The sequence below is a fragment of the Schistocerca cancellata genome, chromosome 1, assembly GCF_023864275.1.
Source record: "Schistocerca cancellata isolate TAMUIC-IGC-003103 chromosome 1, iqSchCanc2.1, whole genome shotgun sequence".
NCBI lineage: Eukaryota > Metazoa > Arthropoda > Insecta > Orthoptera > Acrididae > Schistocerca > Schistocerca cancellata.
This window is the reverse complement of record NC_064626.1, coordinates 468,363,304-468,387,530: the sequence shown is the minus strand read 5'-3', so window position 1 is coordinate 468,387,530 and position 24,227 is coordinate 468,363,304. Positions and strand designations below refer to the sequence as shown.

At 38.2% G+C, this 24,227-nt stretch overlaps 1 protein-coding gene across 1 annotated transcript in view; it reads left to right on the top strand.

The window, feature by feature from the left end:
- The window catches only part of LOC126177063 (ubiquitin carboxyl-terminal hydrolase 34), a 479,314-nt gene that overhangs the window by 144,543 nt on the left and 310,544 nt on the right, over positions 1 to 24,227 (top strand). Inside the window, exons 18-20 of the mRNA XM_049924303.1 lie at positions 8,199 to 8,479; positions 13,483 to 13,684; positions 22,665 to 22,968. Coding sequence (XP_049780260.1) covers positions 8,199 to 8,479; positions 13,483 to 13,684; positions 22,665 to 22,968 — 787 coding nt within the window. The remainder of the gene's footprint in view (positions 1 to 8,198; positions 8,480 to 13,482; positions 13,685 to 22,664; positions 22,969 to 24,227) is intronic.

Genomic DNA, 24,227 nt, shown 5'->3' with positions numbered 1-24,227 from the left:
CTGCTGAAGAACTTGATGCCCACAAATCCTTAAATAAGACCCTGCGAGCAGTAATAATGCGTTAAAGCAAACTGACTGTTGGACAAAATAATGGAGAGCTCCCTGCTTTTTGCGTTTCCGATAGGGCCTACAGTAAGAATCTGATGTCATATTATGCTTCATAACCCTAAACTGTTTATTTTTTCATTTCATACTAAAACAAAAGCTATGACATGAGAAAATGAAATGACTTATATGCTTCTCAGAAACTTTAGTTTTTTGCACTTATTTTCTCACTTCATACTAAAACAAGGATGTTGATATGAGAGGAGGAAATGAAGTATACGCTTCCAAGACATAATATTTCATAATGTTCTACTACTGCATGCATGAAAGCTCTGGAGCTAATTTTTGTGTGTTGGATAAATTTTGATATCACCTCACATTACTTTGTGAGAAGGTTCCTATTTTCTTGGGATCCCAATAGAGTGGATGCTTCATCACTGGTTAAGATTCTGATGACTGATGACATGATACCCGTTCTAATTCCTCCAATGCACCTGTGAGTAGAGTCTCATGTTGGTTACTGTAAGAATATGCAGGCAGTGATGTCCGCTCACTGCAGTCAGAGCCAAGGTGATTTCTTCCTGTTTACAGTGAAGTGACTGCTGCAGTTGCCACGCTCAGCCGGCATAAGCAAATTGCAGCGGCACTGGGCACTGCTAATCGCTGCACTTGTCACGAGCTGCGACAACAAGAGCGCACTGTCTGTGCTAACGATATTATGGAGTTAATACACCTTAATTACTTAACGTAATATGCAGGACATGTGTTGGGTAAAAATTCAGCTTTTAATAACTAGCCATTGCATTAAAATACTTTACAGTGTACAGTGTTAATAGTATTGATTCAGATTGTGTGTGAACACACACACACACACAATCATTGATTCTAGTGAGGGTGACGACTGTTGTCTGTTGAACAACATAAGCGCCGATCAATTCCTCAGTTGGCGTCGAGTGGATGAGATTTTTCAGTTACCTTGCATTGCAAGTATTGTGAGGAGAACTTGTATGCTAATGAGCTGCGACAAATCAAATCTTGACTAATTATCAGATGATTGTCAACATGGATTTTGTGGACGAGTATACCTTTAGTAACCAACCCACCCACCATCATTAAGAAAGATTTCTCGTAGGCGATTAGGAATGTGGTTTACCGAGTCTTATCATATGATGAGAGTCGTAGTCAGAAATCCGCATTAAGACAAGCTGGCAGAATCTGATTAGAACGATCTGGTATCAAACTGCAATTACAGAAATCTGATAATCTGAACATCTGTATTGCAACAATGCTGCACACACAAATTCCTTTGCTGGCGTAACGGGTAGCAACTCTCTAAGAAAAAGTGAGGAATATGTCTACTAGCAGCAATGTAACGTAATTACAACCTATATTTGTGAGATGCAATATTTTGAATTGAACAATACACATCTATCTCAGTGGTGGGAAGACACACCATACCAGATTTTCTAATGACACAATAATAATAATAATAATAATAATAATCCCGTGTGAGATTGTTAGATCCCTATCGGACGCCTCCCCAGGTGGCGGATAGGGGAAAGCATCCCAGATGTGGGTGGGTGGTACCGAGAAAATCAAATATTTGGGGTGGACCAAATACTAACACAATCCTCAACGGCTATTTAACCACTTGAACCCAAAATCCAAACATCTCTGAGTGAAAATCACAGGTACTGTGGTCAGCGTCTGTGAGCTCAATGAGCTCGGCTGAAAATGTTGGGTTCCAAAGGCTTCAACAACCTCTGGTCCTATCAGGTCTTGGTATTATCCAGGCCAAACCAATGAAACACAAGCAAACATGAACAGTGCAAATAAATTCAACTTTACCACAGGTGGTACAAGGCAAACGGCAACTGGACTTTCGGATTCTGGAAAGTCCAGGCTAGCACAGCAGAGAATATCAGAGGTCTCTGGTAAGCTTTCCTACTAGCAGGAAACATTCATTGGAACACTAAATATTAATACATTGATCTCAAGCAGGGAAACTATATCATCTCACATAAGAAATCGACCAACAAAAAATTCTCATCCTTGCTCTTCAAGAAACATGACTAACTGACAGTGAAACCTTGCATTACAGAAACTATCGCATCTTCAAGAGCAAAAGGTAGCGAAAGGTGCGCCAATCTTCGGCATGACATTTCTCGTACACAGATCCATCATCAACTCTGTCAGAGAAATCATACCCATCAACAATCGATTTATGACTATGCACATTCAGAGCACCAATAAAAAATATACACTCATTAATGCACATGCCCCCACCAACGTCGAAAATAAGGAAAAGCCAGAAAATGTCGAAAAATTCTGGAACACACTCGAAAAAACCATGAGCAAAATTCACCCAGATGACGTGAAAATTCAAATGGGAGACTTCAAACGCTCAATTTGGGACAGAAAAAAACTGTAGAAAAATCTTAGGTAAAAATCCCGCACACCAATACGCTAACACCAACGGCAAACGGCTCATTGACATTTGCCAACAATTCAACCTCAACATGATGTTTCCCACTTTAGGAAAAAACAGAAAACATGGCGATCCCCGATCCAGCATCTTGGTGAATACCAGATCGACCGCGTTGACATGTGCTACGCCCAGTACAGAGTCATCCACGATATTGAAGTCCGACGAGGCGCGAACGTTGACTCCGACTGCTGCCTCACACGTGTTCAAGTGAAATTCTTTCAGAAGAGAGTTCACTTCAAAAATCTCTGCATCCAAAAATTCGACACATCCAAATTTGAAGAAACCAATATCACAGAAGAATGGGGAAAAGGACCAACGAACAAATGGACTGCAGTAAAATTATCAGAAAAGCCGAAGAAATAATCCCACTAAAAAAAAAGGCATAACACCATGGTGGGACTCCAACTGCGATCAAGCTATCATCAATCGCCGACTCGCTTTCCAAAAATACAACAGCAACTAATTCACAGGAAACCTGTAACATTTCGTTGACATCCGCAAAAAGACAAACAGAACCATCAGAACAACCAAACGCAACTACATCACCAAAAAATGAAATCAGTGGAGGACAACTTCGGAAACTACAACAGCAGAAATTTCTACAGAACTTTCGCAAACAAAATTAAAGATTACTCACCACAAAATTTGACCTTCAAGAAGAAAATGGAAAACTCGCCCTCACCAACTGAGAAAACTGAAGAATCGGCGTACTACTTTTCCGATCTCCTTAACTGCTCCAAACCAACCAAATGATTCCCCCACAAATCCCCAAGATACAAGAAACCCGATGCCGATCCACCAATACAGGAGGAAATCCAGATTCACATCAAAAAACTAAAGAACGAAAGTCGTCAGAAGAAGGTAGAATGGTCGCAGAACTACAGAAATTTCTTAGACCACGAACACTACAGGAAATCACACAGGTCATTCAGGAAATATGGCGAAGTGAAAAACTCCCAGACGGCAGGAAATGTGCCCTGATCGAACCACTCCACAAAAAAGGCCGCAAATGTGATGTGAATAACTACAGAGGAATTTCCCTCCTTTCAGGTCCTCATAAAATCATATCCATGTGCCTCTTAGAACGTGCACAAGAACATGTCGGAACCCTAATTTGTGAATACCAAGCACAGTTCAGACCACACACATTTGGCGCCCAACAGATTTTCTACCCGAAACCCACACTAAAAATACTGGACAGCTGTGCAGATGAAAAAAGCAGTTTTTCACAATTATCAGATGACAGATGGAGTTTGTCAGATTCCACTAATCATTTTATTAGTTCATAGGCGCCTTTCTTTCGTTTATTGTAACAATTTTTTGAATGTTAGAGCTGGAAGAATAGAAACACCAGGTTTTCGCCTTATGGAATATTCGAATTCACCCTGTGGTGCATGAATTTCACTGCAGTGGACAAATTGTAATAGTCAATTTTCTGGAGCTTTCAATCAGTCATGATGCCGCAAATGCATGTAGGACACAACAGAGTGCCGACTGCAGTGAACTGTGTGCATTTGCAACCTCAGGGCTGATCGAAAATGCCAAATAAGCGACCATTAACTGACACAGAGTCGTCAGGTTTCGAGCAACGGCAGAATATCCGTCAGAAAAGCTGACAACGAGAAACCAGGTGATGCCTGACTTTTGGCGGGTGTGCCAATGTCTGTGATCTCAATAACAATATTGTTTAGAAAAGGTACGTTGCCAAATCAGCCACTGGAGAAGCTCCAAAATTGCGAATCGCGTCTGGTGAATATGCTTTCAAGGTTTCTGTCCGATTAAGAAAGTAAAACACAAATAATTGTCGCAGTTATTAATATATGACGCTTCGTTTGCACTCAGTGCATCGATGTATTACAAGTAATTACACTCTAGCCCCTACACGTAGTTACCGAAATCCGAATAAGACTCATTGACATATAATGAGGATATTCCGGCCCTTGCCACCGTCAAATTTGAGACGAAGTTATAGCCAGTTCCGAGGCCACTCACTGAACTCATCAGCTATTATCCTTCCTAGTAGTGTAACTGAAGCTTGGCAACAACGCTGTATATGTCTGGCAACTCTGTGTCCGACGAATTACTTCCTAGATGGCACAGAACTATCCTGCTAAATTCACTTGATATTATCGCGTCATTTCAATTGAATAATGTGAGCTATTTTCTCTTGAGATGCCATATAAGGGTATGAGTTAATGCTTTTGAGTCCACAAAGTCGTTCCTCACGGGAAATACAATTTCTCTCGTCCCTTGCGTTGCGATTAATACATAGCGGCTACTGGCCCAATAAGTAAGCCCCACCCGTACGAGGTAATGTGCCAGCCTACCATGTACCAGGTGCTTTCGTTCGCCTTTTGAGTCTCGCTGAAAGCCAAGTTTTTAATTCTTTTGTAGCAGAGATACAAGCAGACAGATAGAAACTCAATAAGAGAATTGTAAGACAACGCTCGAGCAAAATTCTTCTTGCTACTTTCAGTACCCCTCTGTGTTGGAGCGAGAGCCTTTTGGTACTGCAAAATTCATAATGCCACTTTTGTTTTCTGCCGACATATTTTTCGTTGTTGTGAATACATAGTTTTCTCTATGAAATGCCACATTTTCATAATACTTGTGTATGATACAGGACATGAAATAAATACAGACATTCTCGAAGTCAAAAGTAGGTAATATCCTAGTAATTCGTGTTAAAATAGGCACGACAGTCTTACAGACACTTAATGCTTTATTAAGGTAGACTGCAATTGTGACTTTTCTATAGTAACTTGAATTACATTTTCGTCTAGAAATCAGTTATCTTGCCAGTTGATCGATCAAGAGCATGGAAGGTAAAATTTTACGAGGATTAAGTGCCTGAGAGATGAGTTCCCTATCAATAGAAGTGCCTGATGACTTCCCTATCGATCTCCTTGATAGTTTTGTTTCTCAAATCAACAGTGTGTTATCATTCACGGAAGGTAAAATTTTACGAGAGATGAGTTCCCTACTAATAGAAGTGCCTGAGAGATGACTTCCCTATCAATAGAAGTGCCTGATGACTTCCCTACCGATCTCCTTGATAGTTTTGTTTCTCAAATCAATAGAGTGCGTTATCATTCAGTAGAATACATGATGTAGTTTTGTCGGTCGATTTTCTTACTCTGCGACCGGAAGGTGTGTCGGTTGTTGGCAACAAATTCCGCCTGTGATGGACACATCCTTGGGGAAAAATACGTAATACAAAACACACTTTTGGAGTTATCACATGGAAAATATTATGTTCACACTACTCTTTGCTCGAGTTAGGTCTTTTAATAGGGCTCAGCCTTTTATTTCTTATTAGAAAGTTAACGATAAAGGCATGATAACTCGTCACCAGTAACAGCGTTGCATAAGAATGCTCAATGAGCGACCTGATGACGTTCATGCAAAACTGCAATAGTAGTTACTTTGTTGATTTTTGTAGTTTCGAATTAGAGCATGCAGTACTCCTACACCAGTCTTCTGAGTATTGCCTGTTGAACGCAACTGTCGCATTATTGTTAAATGGTAATCCATCACTTATATCGGTAGTGGAGACATGCTTAATGTGGAAAACTGCAAGATGATAACTAGAATTTCAAATTCGAAAATGACAGCTGATACATACACTGACAGCGTCGCGCCGCATTCATCTGGGCGGCGCCCGATTTCAGGCGGAGGGCGGCGTCTGGTCGCTGGCCGGTAGCCTCTGCAGCGCGAGGAAACGCTGGAGCGTAGGCTCTTCTGATCGCGACGAGCCGTCCTGCGGAATTGTTTCTGGAACTATTTGTTATTACTGGTGGGTAGAAAGTGAAGCGAATTAACTTCGATGTTCACTCACGCTCGTAACTTTAGACGATGACCGAAATCTGGTTAAAAAAAAGTAAGAGATACAGTAGGACGCGAACACGCGACTTAAAGTTTAGAATCCTCGACCATTACCACTAGACCATGGACTCGCACAACACGACATCTCGGAAGTAGACAACACGTCCTCCTGACACTTACACATCTTACAGTGTTGCCAGATTGTGTAGATGGCCCGACTTAGGCGTTCCCAGGGGCAGTCGGTTTTACTGGGCAGCTTCAATGAACGACTCGGACTTGAGTCACTGTGGCGGCCGGCCGGCGATCAGTTTTTATTTACCTTAAAGAGTGACGTATTCTTTAAAAAAAGTTTCAAGGTTAGTTTTTCATGTATTTTAATTCTTTCGTAGATTACTAATTTTGCCGTCATTATTGATGGCAAAAAGTATAATTATCCTTTTTAAAAAAAGTGTGACGTTAGTTCTTGAGCAATTTTATACGTAATTGGTTTTTCTATGGAAAAATCCAAGTGCTTGACGGAATATGTATTCAGCCAGGTAGCCCACAAAAGTTCAGTGTATAGCAGTGAAATTTATGATTGTGCTTGTTGAAATATTCAGCTGCTGCAATTTTAGCCGTGCTCTTAAGGTCCTTACCTAAAAATAGCAAAAAACTTTTGACGAGCAGTACGACATATGAAAGCTTAGCTTTTTTTTTATAGCTAAAGCTGTATGTATATTAATTTAAACCATCAACTTTTCCTGTCTATGTGTTCACATTACTTAACAGTGTTCTTGCTATTGGCTGACTACAGCTCGTATGCTGTGCTTTGAATGTCTTCTGTCATTGGCTGGTGAGATCACATGACATTAGCTTTGATTGGCTGATAAAAGCACATTCTAGTCTTGATTTCAATACTCTGGAACCTACTGTGCTGTATACAGTGGAATTCCTGTGCAGTAGCTGGAATTTACAGTTTTGAAATACAAAAATATCCATTGTCTGTGTTGCCATGCATCAAAGATTGTTCCAACAACTTTTTTTTTGCTGCGTTTCATTCTCTAAAGTGCCGGGAAGTTCTATACTGGTGTATAAAATTTTCGCCATTCAAAGGGTTGATAAGTGAAAGTACAATGTCATTTAACACTGAAAAATGTACTTTCACTAGATGTATAGTGCATTTTCACCTGGACAAAAGTGTATTTTTAACTGGGAAATCCAGGATTTTTTTTTCTTGTCCGCGTATGCACAAAATATAAGCTATAAAAGCTGGCTGCTCTGGGATGAAGGGTCAGGGCTTGTCTCAGCAACCAGTGTACTATGAACTGACCATAAGCTTCGGCTTCCAGCATCCTCTGCTGAGGGGACAAGTTAAACTGTGCAATCTATAGTTTCCTTTACTCCTTTGAATATTAAGATTTCTTTTGTTCTTGAGGTTTCACTATGAAACCAAGATATGTCCAGTTTGGGTTGCTACATAAGGGTGTCCTAGTTGTAATCGTTTTTAGTCTTTTAAAGGCCCGTCATTTTTTTTTTTTTTTTTCTGAGCACCAATTTTTGTCCTGTCTGTAGTGTCTATACATTGGAAATACTTCAGCTGAAAGAATATGAATGGTAACTTATTATGAACATATTAAAACCAAATGTTTCTTTAAACAAATTTACCTTGTTTTGCAGTACGTTATGTGAAAGCTTATCTTTGTTATAGCTATGCTGTATGTATATTAATTTAAACCATTAACTTTTCCTGTTTGTGTGTTCGCATTGCTTAACAGTGTTCTTGCTATAGGCATATTTTATACAAATAGTGTAGTTAAAATGTTACAGATTCTCATGTTCTGCTTTTGAATTACTACAACAGGTTGAGCATTGATCAGCTTGACATTTTATGGAACTGCCTGGCTACAGATGCACAGTGTGCAGATGAGCTATTTTCTTGGTTGTTAAATCAAGCAAAGTCAAGAGATCAACATGCATTGGGTAGTGATGCTCTCAGACATCTGTATCTCCATAAACTGCCTGCCCTTGCTCCAGAGCGAATATCGATGACAGGGCTTGCTTTATTCCAGCAGTTGTGTTCCCTTGCACGTGATGCAGATATGTCTCACTTGTGGAAAGTGGCATTGCGAGTGTCCAACACTGGTAAGTGTAGTTACATGTAAAGTAAAGGAACAAGATTTATTGAAAGTGAAGTAGAGTGTGTGTTCCTGTTATCTTAGCAAATGAAGACAGGTAATAATACTTTAAAAGTACAGTATTGTCATCTGAAAGAACTCGTCCAGACAAATTGAAGCACATATTGCTTGACTGTGATATATTTTGAAACAATTCAGTGCACAGAATGGCATGCCACTATCAGCTCACCACCAGAACATTGCTCTCCTGGGTGAGTTTACACTCTGACTTCAGAACACCCTTTACAAACATGTCACATTTGTCTTCTTTTCAGATGTTGTTATTACACCAGGAAAATGTCTGCCTCGTAAACTACTTGTCCTGATTGCAAAGCTTGTAATCTCTGAGTTTTTTTTATATCTTCCAGAACAAAACTATCCACTAGCTCTATAAGAAAATCTGCTAATATGCATTTCTTCCCAAAACAAGGTAAAAGCGTTGGTGGCACTAGTCATGAAAAGATAAAAGGACAACTTTTTGTACTACTTCATCTGTTTTTATTTGAATGGATGCTACTCTATCATCTGGTCAAATCTGCCAACACTTTTCTTATAAATGTTATAGTCAAGAGCAACATTGTGTCTGCATTTCATAATAAGCCCTGCTGGTGGCTGCACAACTACATTGATTGTGAACACACTGTGATTTGTTGACAGCACCAATACCTCTCTCTCTTGTATCCCTCCATTTTATGCACAACAAGTGGTTTCTTTTGCTTCAAATTATTTCACTTCATTTTGGTATCTGTTAGAGAGCAGTGGTTTGGCAAAGCTCCTGTTTGTTCACCATACAAGTACCAATGGAAATGCTGTCTCTTAATCCCACAAGTAATCAAACACAGCAGGTGAACTGCAATATTGATCCATGTAGAAGAGGAACCTCTGCAGGAGAGCCATACCTCCAGGTTCCTCTGTTGTCCTCCCACCATTCAGTTCCGTGCTCTGAACAGAGCCTGTAGATGCATTACATAGCTGAAATATTTTGATTTTGTGGCTTATTTTTCAAGTATGCACAGAACTTTACATGGTGTAAATTTGCACATACCTTCATCAACTGTGAGATTAGCACATTGAAAAAATGAAGACCAGAAGACAGAACCAGTCACAGTTTAGGTGATGGCCAGATATGCACTGTTCATTGTGGCATAGGTGAAAATTTGATAAGATCACCATGAAAAATTATGGCTCATAATACCAGCAGCAAAAGGAGTGTAGAGAACTGGATTGTTTGACCAATAGTCAGTGAGTTTAGACTTTTTCAGAACATGAACATCAGTGATAATAGCAGAAAACAACTAAATCTTGCTTATCTTTATCACTTTCAACTTGCCCCAGATTCTGTTAGGATTCACTGTATTTTGTCTCCATCTTTTTGCAAATTCTGCATTTCGGTTCGTCTCGGTTTTTTTATTCCAATTATTTCTGGTGGCATGAACAATGAAAAACAATTGCATGCATTTGATCTGATGTCAAGAGGTGCATGCACGCCAATTGCCTTTTGGGAAACATAAAGTATGAGCGGCACATCCACAGTACTCGAGCCAAATTCAGCATCAACATGTTTTTTCTGTAGTATCTCATGATTTTTTTTAAAGGTGTAGATGTTGAAGCAAAAGGCTGCAACAATTCAGCTTCTATGTCTTCTTCAGCTGTTGAAAATGATAAGCAATAAGCTTTACAAATTGTATTGTCTGCAAGAAAAATAGGTGAATTATAATTGCATATATCTTCAGAATCTTCATAAACTGAATCCAAATCTGAATTGTCCAACTTTCCTCCAGAGCCAGAGTCGTCAAACAGTTCGTCTAACATTCTCAGAATTTAATTTGCATCTAAATTCTCTGTTATAACCACCAGAAACGAGTAAGCTGCAACCAGTTACTCACAACAAACACGATGTGCAGCAGAAATGTATGTTTTATGTCACCTTCTGTAAGTTCAGACTCAGAGATGTGGCTTGGGGCAATGTCTAATAATAGAATTGCAGGGTGTGGTAGGTCTTTTGAGTTCAATTATTTTTAACAGCCAGGACAAATACATCAAAAAACCATTCTTTAAACAAATTGACATTCACTCAGACTTTTTTGAGCTCTGTAATAAAAAGGAAGTGCCGACATGCTTGTTCTTGAAGGCTCTTGGTTCCTCAGATGTGCCAGTTACAAATGATGAAATTTATGGTCACAACTTAAGTTGCTGCATGGTGCAGTGGTCAGCCTGTCCTTTGCCAGCTTTGTGTCTTTGGCTGCTTCATTCTTTGAGCCAAATGCTTTTTTTGGTTTAGCCCCAAGTTTGTCAATTTTGTATAACTGATCAGATACCAGTTTATTTTCTGAAACTATTTTTTCAAGTTTTTCAACAAACTGCCTGCCTGCGTCATTATCGGCAGAAAGTTTTTAACATGAAACAGCAGCATGCCTAACACTGTGACAATTTTTCCACCGGTGAAGTCAACCTGTACTTGCTTGGAATCTGTCAAGTGTGACTGCAATTTAACATGGATCTGAACGATAGTACAGGTGAGCATTTCTCACGTATTAAATCATTGCTAGAAGAGAAAGGACTAACTAAAGTTTGGGGTTCACTCCTCGCATGCCCACACATGTATATATGTGGTATATGGGGGAGTAATTTGTCACATTCCATTTCGGCTTTCTGTGTGCTTTCTTTTTGCACAGTTTTAAACATCTATCCATTCCTCACTATATATTTATACATCCAAAAATGTATCATCCTCATGATCATTATCAACCTGTCATATTTTGTTGTCTTCTGCCTTCAGCTATCTTGTATAATCATAATGTTAATATGTGAACACAAAAATTGAAGTACCTATTTTTAATATTAATTGTACAAGGAGGCCAATTTTCGTATGTAATTCGAAAGGTAATTTGCATAGATATGAAAAAAGAAAAAATAACCTGTGTATGTAGCCAATTAGTGTGGTAAAATGAAATAGAAGCTTTCACATTCTCATGATACTGATGTTTCATTCTCTATCACTCATTAAAATTTCCAACACCTGAACATCGAAAATTGAAGACCTACCAACCTCTGCCCTGCGCAGCAATCAAGTGCTATGGTAGAAATGACACTCGAAAGTAACAACATTTTCGGAAATCACATTCTAGGAGCTTTCAAGTTTACATTGTTCATTTGCAGTAAAATATGCGTACTGTGCAGCTGAAATGTGAGAACTGCTAGGTCGATGATTGTGTCAGTGGTGAAAATCAACATATCATAGTAACGAAGTCTGTAAATAATGTTGTACATTGGCGACGTTATTTTGATTACTTTTCTGTAAGAGTAACTTTGTGGTTATTTCCTGCCATTACCAGAAAATTTGAAGTAAATTCCTAATTTTTAATTTCTTCAGTCTGAATAAGTATGACTTTTGACTCCGCTTATTATGCGCAAACTGTATTTATTTTATGGTATGCCTAGAAGAGGAATGCTAATGGGGTCAGAGTGAAAGGCGCATAGCTAGACACACCCAATTTTTGCATAGAGAACGTAATAGCAGTGTGGACATTCGTAATGATAATGCATCTATTTTATTTGCAATTATAATATTAATACATGAGCGTTGAAAACTGAAGTACAAGGAGGCCAGTGAAACTTATATAATTCCAAAGGAACTTTTCCATAGATGTGCGTGAAAGAAAAAAAAATCATACATTAGGAGAGGTAAAAGGAAATAGACACACATATGTGAAAAGTTTTCCTTTGTGTGTGACATTGCTACTAACTTTTATCAAGCTTGACGATCAGGAGCTATGGCAGAAATGACACTCGAAAGTAACAGTGTCTTGTGACGTTGCATTCTATGAACATTTATGTTTAAATTTTGTAGATAGTTGATTTGCAGTAACACACACATACTGGACAGCAACAATGCCACAACTGCCACACCATTGATGTTGTCAACAGTGGAAAATGAAACTTAGTAAAGAAGTCATTGGAGACAACAAATGTTTGTTATTAGGATCGTTTTTTCACTTACTTTGCTTCAGAGTAAATAGAACCAACTCTGCTTTTGTTTGCTGCTGTCACCACAAAATTTAGTGTGTTCATAATTTTCAGTATCTCCATTTTGAGTAGCTACAATGTCCCATATTATAAGGAAACTGTATTTGTTTTAGGCTTTGCCTCGAAGAAGAACATTAACAGGTTGGACCGAAAGACGAAGAACTAGAGAGAGAGAATTTTTGCATAGAGAAAGTAACAGGAATAAGTCAGATGTTGATAATGATAATTCTATTGTTTTGAAAGATACATTCAAATTTACACTGAACATAATTACAAATAATTTTGAGAACTGTAATTGCTGTTTGTTGAATTTGCAGCGCAGATTTTGTGATGCGAGTCATTTCGCATCTGAGGTGACTTTATGTGATACAGTGACATTCATATTGTGCTGTTATAAGGGTAAAGTTAATTTGCTGCAATGAACACAAAATTTATTTTTCAACGCAGTGTATCAAAGACTCTCTTCGAATGACTGAACAGTTAAAGAGAAATCAAAGACTAGTTTCAAGAATACGCGTAGCTACAATGCAGTATTTGCTATGGATCAGTTCTGCGGCTAAAATTTCAGACACCTTAAGATGCATGACATTTACTATCACAGATGATACTAATCTTTCTTATTAAGTGTCAGAATTCTTTGCTTTGTTTTACCCCAAGTTTTGATAGTTAAGTAAATGGTTCAGCAACAATCATAAAGTATTATTACAGAGAATGAGTGTCTTTTCTGCTTATAGAAATAAGTTCAAAACTGTCAGATGAACATAATGTTGGCGTATGAGGTGGTGAAAGGTGGTACTTAAATGAGATCTGCAGGAAGCCTTAGCGTTGATCTTTATATCTTGTGCAGGAATAACATTATCAAGATCCCTTCACTGCCAGCTGGAACTAACAATCCTTAGTGACATAATGAGAACAAGAAATGTGTTCTTTTTTTTCTCTCTCCAGATGTAAGTATGGCTGCCATTCAGTACCTCAACAGTTACTATGTGGGACGTCAGCTGGATCACGAGTCAGAATTTGTATCACAATGCATGGCACATTTGGGAGTAGCTACTGCTGATCTTGAAGTAGCCGAGGAGTCCAGCTTGCTTTGCATACAACGAGCTCTGTTGCTGCTGAAAACACACCTGGAGACATTTCGGCGCAGGTAAGACCAATTTTGTGCTTGAGTCATCTTTTCTAGCTAGTTACAAATTTTGTGTAACAATACAGATCCAAGTTCTTATTTACTCTACATCTAATTGTACGAAGTGTGTAAATGTATAACGAAAAACTGTTGTAATCATTGAAGATTCTTGTTCAGCTATTTTTGATATCCAGGCAGACCAGAAGGTGTCATGACATAATGAAAATGTCTCTGCCTGGCAGAAAGACTATGTTTTAGATCAAAGATGGACAGCTTAATCAATTTAACTGCACCTTGTCCAACACTATTGCACCCATGAAGTGTGATTCAGGGATGGCTGCAAAATACCCATCTACAACTTCCTCATTGGACTGAAAAACATTTTCAAACCACCAGTTTCTTCTGTGAGGATGTGTCTGATAGACGTGGAACCCTGAAGCTTTTTTGTATTATTTTCCTTTCTGTGCTGCAAGTTTAATATCTGAGTGTCCTGTGTACTCCCTTCAGAGATGCAGCAAGTAATATCTCTGTACAGACCTGTTTCGAGACCCCAAACTGGGGATTGTAGAAAGTCAGGTGCCAAAAATCACTTAACACCATGTAGTGCTTTTGCATAAAAGCCAGGGATCCAATATGCCTCCACTATTATAATTTTATAAACAATTTGTTCAGTCCTGACTTGTATATAGTTGTACTAGATACATATTTGGAGGACCAATGTGTTTTAGGTTGCTAGGCACTGTTCAAGTGAGGGCAGACACCAGTGGCCAGTCTGTATTAGAACCAGCCCCATATATGGAAGCTGGAATGTCTCATCTCTCAACAAGGCATCTTCTTATAATGAGACATGCTGTGAAAGTCCCAACACATCTACAATTATTGTTGATGTACAGCAAAGTCACTAAACCAACTTTAGAGTAGCCATTTAAAGATGGCAAACACACTTCTGCAAATCGAGTTCTGTATAGAGGTAGTAGTAAAGTAATAAATTAAAATGACACTCCTATTGTTGAACTGTTACTATATGCCATTTCCATTTTAAGCAGACACTAGTTCTTCAGCATCCCTTGGACTGTGTTTTGTACATACAATGATATAATTTTGAAGGTACATTCAGTGGTATGTGTGGATACTGTCCGCAGACTGTGATGTGAATAGAGTCTGTAATAAAGAAGTAATAAATTTAAGCTCCACATCTGAGGTGGTCGTTTACTGCATGGACAGTATATTTAGTAAGCAATAAACATCTTTCCTTTCATCATTTTGCAGGGGTATTGGGGAGGAAAAGTTTCATAAAGGTTTGAAAATTTGTGCGGCATGTGTGCTTGACTCAAGACAAACAAATAGCTTCTAAATGTAATACTTGCCTTGTTGTGTTAAACATTTAACATGAGGGTGTGCCTCTTAATGAGAAGAATACAACAGCATTTAACATTTTTGAATTGAATAAGTAATTATGAAGAATATGTGAAATCAAATTTTGGTTGCATGTGGAAGATGTTGGATAGGCACTCTGCAATTGAAGCCGGGTTCTCGGTCAGTGCACAAGATTTCAAGAGTGTAAAATTCAGTACTTTATCAATATTTGTTCTCATTAAAATATTTAAAAACATAAAGCACCTTGTCCAAAAGTGCATGTCCATGTACATGTTGCTCACAGATGCTTGTTACATCATACTAAAATGGTATACAACAGCACATCTGTTTGTATGTGCTGGGCACATACTAACTAACCAGTGCAAATCCACTGGTCCACAGAATGTGGATTCGCACTGGTTAGTGTGTGTCCACCATATGTAAAACAGATGTGCTGTTGTGTGCTGTGTTGGTATAAAGTGACAAGCTTCTTTGAGCAATATGTATATGGGCATGGCATTTTTGACAGGATGCTTTATGTTTTTAAATGTTTTAGTGATGACAGATGTTTATAATGTCAAGTGGAGAAACTCATGACAGACATCTTATGCATAGGTTCAGTGTAAAACGAACATACTTTACAACAGAAAGATGATAATGACCAGACGATGACAGCAGTGCCCGTAGGAAAAGGTTATTTTAAATTTAAAAAAAATACGCACTCTTAGCTTTTGAATGGTTTTTAACAATTAAAACAGATTGCCCTTAAGTACTCTGAAAATGAGAAAATTCAATTAGTAATATAGAGTAGTCCAGGTGGGCAATACCGTTGCCTGCTTCATTATTCTTCCACACAAGATCTTGTTCCATTTGCTTAAAATGTTAAACTTTAAGCTACCCAGAAGTCACTTCTCAGTTGCCGAGGCATTCTGTGTCCTCCAGTTAGTAGTGAGAAAATGATTTACAATAGCCAGTGCCTATTGGGAAACTACAGTTCAAGATGACTCTATCCCCTGCATGATCTTTTCTCACTGATAGAAGAAGAGCAGTTGCAAGTAATGAACAGAAACTTTGATCAGTAAAGCTAGATACTTGATCGGTAGTGCCCATCCTCCCAAACATAGGGACGAGGTGAAGTAGTGCTCACCAGACTCAGAGTAGAGAACATCCATGGGACTCACTGCTATCTTTTTGGACAAGAGGATCCACCAGTATACATTCTATTTTAATATAACCCTGTCTAGACACTACATATATTTTAACTTGTTGCATTTCATTGCCAACAATGGGGCAATCCTCAAATTTCATGAGGATCTTTTTATCAGTTTCATTTGATGATGACATGAGTATTGCAAAAAGATTAAAATGTTGCATTGAGTCAGACCACCTACCTGAGCTCTTATGTGCAGGATTTTAATGCCTTACAGGTTGACTGGTTCACCTGTTAGTTTTTATTGTGATCAGCTAGTCAAATTTAGGCTAAGTTCATGACGGAAATCTGATTTGAAAACACACGTTAACATTCGACAACTGATCATATAAGTGCACACTGACACATGGTTACAAAGATAGAAGGTGCTCTTGTGTTGTTCAATTGATTGTGTTGTTTCAGGTGTGTTTCTGTTATTTTTGTTTGTTGGATGTTGCAAAGACCAAGTGAAACCGAAGGCAAGAATGTTGACACCAGGCTACTAATTGACAAAGTAGAAAAAAGGCCAGCACTGTATCGCATTTGCATAAAAATAAAATTTTGAAATCGTGATCTTGGGGAAAAATTGACTTTGATCTTCTTTGAGTAAAATGATTCAAGAAAAAGAGAAAAATACAGATAAGAAGACTTTATTGTTAACTTTTTTATTCATATCATATGATCTGTATGTTAAAGTGGATGTTCCGTAACAATCCAGTTGCTAAACTTAGCCGAAATATTATCTGTTGATGAAGTGGGTCATCCATTGTGGATAGCATTTATACTTGTGAGATTTCATTCCAAGATGTCATGTTTAAATCCATCTCTGATTCCAACATAGTTAGGAAATACTGTAATTGGTTTTAGCATGTGTTCAGCACTACCCACACTGACATCGAATGGGTGATGTAGCATTCTCTACTTATTAAACTCTGTACTAAAAGTATGCTTAACATATTCAACATATGTATGTGCTAAAGTTAGCCAATAGCTAAATATACTTTTTTTATAAGTCAGTTTCTACCCTCTGTAAGGACTCGTTAAATTTTCCCAACAACCCACATGCTCTGTCACACACGATCACATTAGAAAGCACCATGATGGAGTTTTCTGTTAAAAGGTTGTTGTGGTATATCCAAGTCAAATATTTTCCAGTGAGTTGTTTTGTGTACAATGGAATCTCTGAAAATTCCTGAGTCACTGCCTTTTCCATAAACTTGAACGTATACCCAGAGAAAGCACATAGAGCCAACAGCACTGGAGAAAAAAATGTTTATAAGGACTTGAATGTTCTGAATTTTGCATTCCAATATGTTTACCATTAGAGCTTTGATACAGCGAAGAAATATTGTGTACTACTCAAATCCTTGGGATATTTCAAACCATTTTTCTTTATCTGGTATAAGTATTGCGTGTCCTTTAATTTCAGGCAGATAACTTTGCATGCCCGCAAAATTATGCCAGATATACTCTATTTTCCAGTTTTGTATGGGTAGAGGAGCTTTGCCACTGAACAAATGCTTGCATGATATCTGAAACTGAAACAGACCATGAGGAGTAACTGTACTCCTCCTGAACACTCTTGAAATTCGATTGATGGTGTCAACGTGTGTTACATTTGAACTTAGTCTCATGTGTACTGATATTTCACTATGTTCATTATTTATTGTGTTAATCGTATGTGTGAACATGCATTCTAACGTACATAATAGACATTTTAAAAAATTAAGGTTAATTATTTTTTCATTTTCATAGTATTATACTCCATTTGATTGCTGTTTGTCACTCATGATGTATCCTTCCCTCAGTGTTTTGTTTCTGAATGATAAAAGAGTATACTATACACCAGTTCCAAACTAGGGCATCGATAGGAAGGTAGAGTTGGACTTCATGCAGATCTGGCCCACATGAGTTCCCTGTTTTGTTCTGTTAAGTGTTAATATGGCTGAGTGCTCATAGTAACTGCTGATTTATGTAATGTGTTTCACATTTCAGTAATTCTTCATTACTTTGGTTGTCATCCCACCCTCTCTGTGGATTTCTCAGTGGTGAGGTCAGTGTTGGTATTGGTTGGTGGAGCTTTGAGACAGTGAGAGAGAGGGGAAGGGGGGGGGGGAGGGAGATAAGTTTGAGTCTCCACACAGGTTTTGCTTGTGGAGGTTCTTTCCTCCCTAACATTGACAATGTTGATATTCTCTAGAAAGATACTAATATTTATCTAAGGAATATGTCAAATTAGGATTGCTTGTGAAAAGTAATTTCATATATTTAATTAAGTACATACATTCATTTTTGGGAAGGGGGCCATCATGGCCCCTCTTCATATATTTTCACTCCCATGGTCCAGAAGACTTCCATAGCATTCACTAGTTATTATTTACTCTTTGCAAGGTTGACGTGTGTATTTGGTACAGCACCGTCTGCACTCATTTCTGACCTAAACTAATCACCCGTGTCTCACCCACAGCAACCAACTGAAGCCCAGACTCAGTTGGGTTTGTTGTTAAAACTATCCAAACACAGCTGTTAAATTAATTTTCACATATACTTTTGCACAGCATTCAACAAGTAGGGCATCCATGTTGTACAGACCAGTCTGCTGTTAATTCAGCATGTTCAATGTACCATATTCTTTCTTCAGGTATCACTATTGCACCAGATACTCCCAACATCTATAATTGCATATAATCTAATACCATATTATAGACTTCATGTTTTCAGGTGTGATTGCAATCGTGGAACATTCTTTACATGTATCATTTTCAAAAGGAATCTTAACATATTGCTCCTTTTTCCCATTTATTAAATGTTGTAAATCTTCTACTTTTTTGAACAAACAGCTGTTGACGATGGGTGTCCAGAACAGAAAATTATGAGTAGATTATTCATCTGAGTGAAATGTGCATGATGTGTGACAACTTGAAAAGAGCTGCATAATCAAAACTATCGTGGAGATCAAGCTGACACTCAAGTTTTACGCAGTCTGTACCAACATATCAAAAACAAAATTCATTGATTTATGCTAAGCTAAGACTTTTTCTCCTTATCATGATACCATAGCGGTGAAGTTAGATTAACATATTGGAGGTGAGTGATGTAGCTCCTGCATCACATGGATTATATTCCAAAAAGACAAGCAAAGTGGGACCTATGTCGGCTGTTTCTAAGGTTTATAAATGTATCCCAACATTTGTGTTACATCTATTGTTTGAATAAAGATACTGTGTGATGCTTGTACCATCACAAAAAACCACAGATGGCAGCAACTGTCACTAATATTGGAAGGAAAGGAATGCAGACAACATTAAATGCCACAGGGCAAGTAACACACACATTCCCCTTGTAGCCAAACACTGCATCTCAGTCATGTGCAGTACAAAGGACATCAATTGTTGTCTGCTTCATACTTTGGATTTACAGTACTGAAAAACAGAAAAGGGCTAGCCAAAGATCTAATTGCTTGGAAGCTGAAAGAAAATTAGCTATCACAGCAAGACCATATGTTGTTTGTAAATTGGAAAGACACTAGGTGTGTATTTCTTTTTATACAAAACACAAAATGACAGTGCCACAACAAAAATAGGAATGATTGAAATGTGGATATCAGCTTTTATTTTAGATTGTAATAAAAATAGCACTGTTGTAGACTGCAGTGACCAGCTAATGGGAAATTGCCTGTTTTAGAGGAAGCAAATCAAGTAGTTGAAGAAAGCTTTTTTCACATCTTGATGATGATGATGATGATGATGATGATGATGATGATGATGATGATGATGATTGTTAATTCATATGTTTTACTCAAACATGGCCTACTAGCAAATGTCTTTGAATTAGTTACTGAACTGGCAGCAGTTTTAAGGAAGATGATCTGGCTGAATCAGCTTAAACTCAAAATAGTTCACCTGTAAACAGACTCAGTGGAGGACATTTTCCTTGACTGATTCCCACCACAGTAATGTGAAAATGATTTCAGAGGAGATGTAAGGTTGCCCAAACGAAGCAAGGCAAGATCTGAAAGATATAAAAGATACCAGGCATTATTGTGAACAATGTGATGTAGGACTTCATTTTCCAAAACACCTTGAAATTTTTCATGCTAAGCCAAATTTAATAAAGTGATTTTCAGTAGAAATCTGAGTTCTTAGAGAATTTTATTTTTAGTGCCAACTTCTGATTCTGTCTCCAGTTAGCAAATGAATGACAAAAGAAAGTAATTTTTTTGTTTTGAATCAACACATTTTCATTTCAATATAAAAGATGGACCTGGAAGAGCAGTTGAACAGAATGGACAGTGTCTTGAAAGGAGGATATAAGATGAACATCATCAAAAGCAAAACGAGGATAATGGAATGTAGTTGAGTTAACTCAGGTGATGCTGAGGGAATTAGATTAGGAAATGAGACACTTAAAGTAGTAAAGGAGTTCTACTATTTGTGGAGCAAAATAACTAATAATGATCGAAGTAGGGAGGATATAAAATGTAGACTCTGGCAATGCCAAGAAAAGCGTTTCTGAAGAAGAGAAATTTGTTAACATCGAGTATATATTTAAGTGTCAGGAAGTCGTTTCTGGAAGTATTTGAATGGAGTGTAGCCATGTATGGAAGTGAAACATGGACGATAAATAGTTTGGACAAGAAGAGAATAGAAGCTTTCAACATGTGGTGCTACAGAAGATTGCTGAAGATTAGATGGGTAGATCACATAACTAATGAGGAGGTATTGTCTAGAATTGGGGAAAAGAGAAATTTGTGGCACAACTTGACTAGAAGAAGGGATCAGTTGGTAGGACATGTTCTGAGGCATCAAGGGATCACCAATTTAGTATTGGAGGGCAGCGTGGAGGGTAAAAATCGTAGAAGGAGACCAAGAGATGAATACACTAAGGAGATTCAGAAGGATGTAGGCTGCAGTAGGTACTGGGAGATGAAGAAACGTGCACAGGATAGAGTAGCATGGAGAGCTGCATCAAACCAGTCTCTGGACTGAAGACTACAGCAACAATAACATAAAAGATGGCCACTGATGTAAGTTTGTTTCATTGCAGTGTTTCATAGAGAAAAGACACTTCTTTCAAATGCAATAAACTGACATTCTGTGCAGTAAAACCTATGACACAAAATTCAGAAGTAGTGTGAAATAGGACAGTGTCAGTCAGCTGAAGTACAAGCTAGCTGCTCAGTACTAAAAATATTAAATGACAGATGGGCAACTAGCAGCCCACTTGCCAGATCTGTGCTGCCATTGGTTTCAATCCAGCACATGGAAAATATTCGTAGAAGGGGGAGAGAGTGAGGTGCTAGCTTGCACGCTACTCTGCCCAGGGCCCATTTTCAAATATTTTCGGCAATGCTCAGCTTGTCTCGGGTTTGGTACTCATAATGGAAACCAGTGAAAACTTTGCTCACTGCACACTGCCATTTCGCAACTGAAGGATTTGAACAACAGTTGAATGACCAGCCAGTGGCCAAAAATCATAAAATTACTGCTACTTGCTTGTTGACTAGGGTTGAATTTCTGATTGCCAATTTTTTTCTGTTTTTCTTGTATTAACACCAGTAAATAATGGTTGTCCATTGTGAATGTATTAGAGCACTGCATCTGTTGAAATTAAAGGTAATTCATAATGAGATAGCTGCAACCAATTGCTTTTATAGGCATCTCTTTTTACGTGATAACATTTGTAGATGGCTGGCATCCCATCTTCAGTTGTGTATATTTATTTATGTGTTGTGAACATTGTTTCTGTACTAACGGCCTTGCAGAAGTTCGCAAGTGTCGTAAATAAAGAAACAATGTTCACACTGTGTAAATTAATATATTAATCTGAAGTTGAGGTGAATTTACAATGAATGTAGTCTCAAAGATGCATGTTTTGAGGCATAATTTATTGATGTGGTACACAGAGGGTGCTATTCATATCAGTGTGTTACATCCATGAACGTTAACGTCGTGGATGCTAAAGCTTTGATTTTATGCGCTTGAACCATTGCTGTTGTATCATGTAACAAGGCAGCCTGCAAGCGTAAGTAAGTATGTGCATCAGGCCTGTGGCTCATCAAAGGTTGTCCATGCCTGTGTTAAAGGAAAAGGTTTTGTTGTATGTCGTGTTGCTCTCTGAGCAGTTCAGGTGCCGAATGGGGAAAAACAAAATCACCCCTGGTTTCTCCTTTCTCTCGTACCTATATTTTCTCTAGTTTCACCAACGTCTCGCATTACATTAGAGACATTGTTATCTGTTTGGGAATTCAGACGTTTTCCTGTGATTGTGGGAATTGGACAAAAGTTTCTAGTGGTTGTCACAGAGTAAACAAGAAGAAAAAAAAATATTTGTAATCCCCAGACCAACAATATAAGTTTTATATGCATATATTATTCACATTACATATGAAGCTTTCTGTTCTGTTCCATTTTTGCAGCACTGTGTATCTTTGTCCTTAAATATTTCTGTACACAGATATGCTTATCATCTTCGGAGGTGGATGCTGGAAGGTCATGGTGTTGGCAGCCATGTCCTTGCAGGCGACCGTGACCGTGGTTCTATGCCAGTACGTGTGGTGGTACAACCAGCCGGAATGACAGACAAAACTACTCTTGAGCTATTGAGCACTGATTATGTAGCTGATCTACGTGCTGAAGTGGCTCATTGGTGGAATCCACGTGCAGCTGACGGCCCAATTCGCATTATCACTCAAGGACAGGAGCTCACTACGGAACTTGATGAAAAAACTTTGCAGGAGATGGGTTTTAAGGACTTGCAGGTATAATTAAGAGCAACTCTCTCTCTCTCTCTCTCTCTCTCTCTCTCTCTCTCTCTCTCTCTGTGTGTGTGTGTGTGTGTGTGTGTGTGTGTGTGTGTGTGTGTGTGTGTAGAGGCACGTGCGCACGCATTTTCAAGAAATCATGATTCCACTAGGATCCAGATATCCTTGTTATAGATATTGGAGCCATCCAATGCCTTTTGGACATATATTCTTAATTAATTCTGTGATAACCACAAAGTTGTGTGTCATTTCACAACATACCCATGAAATGCAGATTGATTTTTCTAAATTTGGATTTATTGAGAAAATCATCTTTTGTTGTGTGCCCTTCTTTAATGTTTTTGTGTGTGGATTGTATAGATCTGCAACACAGCTTGTTACACTTACTGTGTAGATAAAGTGTCATTTAAATGCAGGAAGGACTAAAAGGTAAAGACAACTATACATGAGAAATTCAGCTGATAATTAGTGCATAAACTTAATTTAAAATGTTGCAAAGCTTGTGTTGTCCTATGGCAAAGCTAAGTAATACAGCGAACGTGCATGTTCGGCAATAGCAGACTTACTTGGTTGCAAAAGGAGAGTGCAGCATTGATGTTCGATGCAGCATTCTTCCTCAGTGCATGCATGGTGTGGCTTATATATGTCAAACCAAACTGGCAAGGTATTTTGTCAATTCCATTCTTCTGCAATAAAAAATTGTCCTTCACTGATCCCAGCAGGTTGCTGATCTTAGATGTTGGCTGGAAAACCACTTTCGCCTGAAAATTATGGAGGATTCTTGCTGTTTTAAACGAAATATTCCCAACAAAGGAAAGAAAGGCTAGAGATTTTGCTGGTGTGCTCTCGTCTTTACCCATTTCCTGGGTATTGATTTTTAACTGTTAATCTACCAGGTAGAATATCTGTTTTCTTTGAACACTATCTGTAGGTGGTTGGGCTCTATAGTTAACGATACAGCATCTGACATTGTGAGAGCTATGTGTACAAAGTGTTTTAGGTACACACAGAATTCATGATGGGTGATGCCCACTTGGTGATCATAAATATGAGGGGTGTACAGAAATTAAAGAGACAAGTAGATGTAGGAAACAAACTGTATTTTTACAAAATGAGACATTTACTGCTTCTGAAGATAATCACCAGCAATGTTAGTACACTTATCCCAATGATGAACTAGTTTTATTTTTGTTGTTTGAGTCACTCTCACAAACTCTTTGACTTTCTTGTTGTTGATGAACTCGGGTTCAAAATGG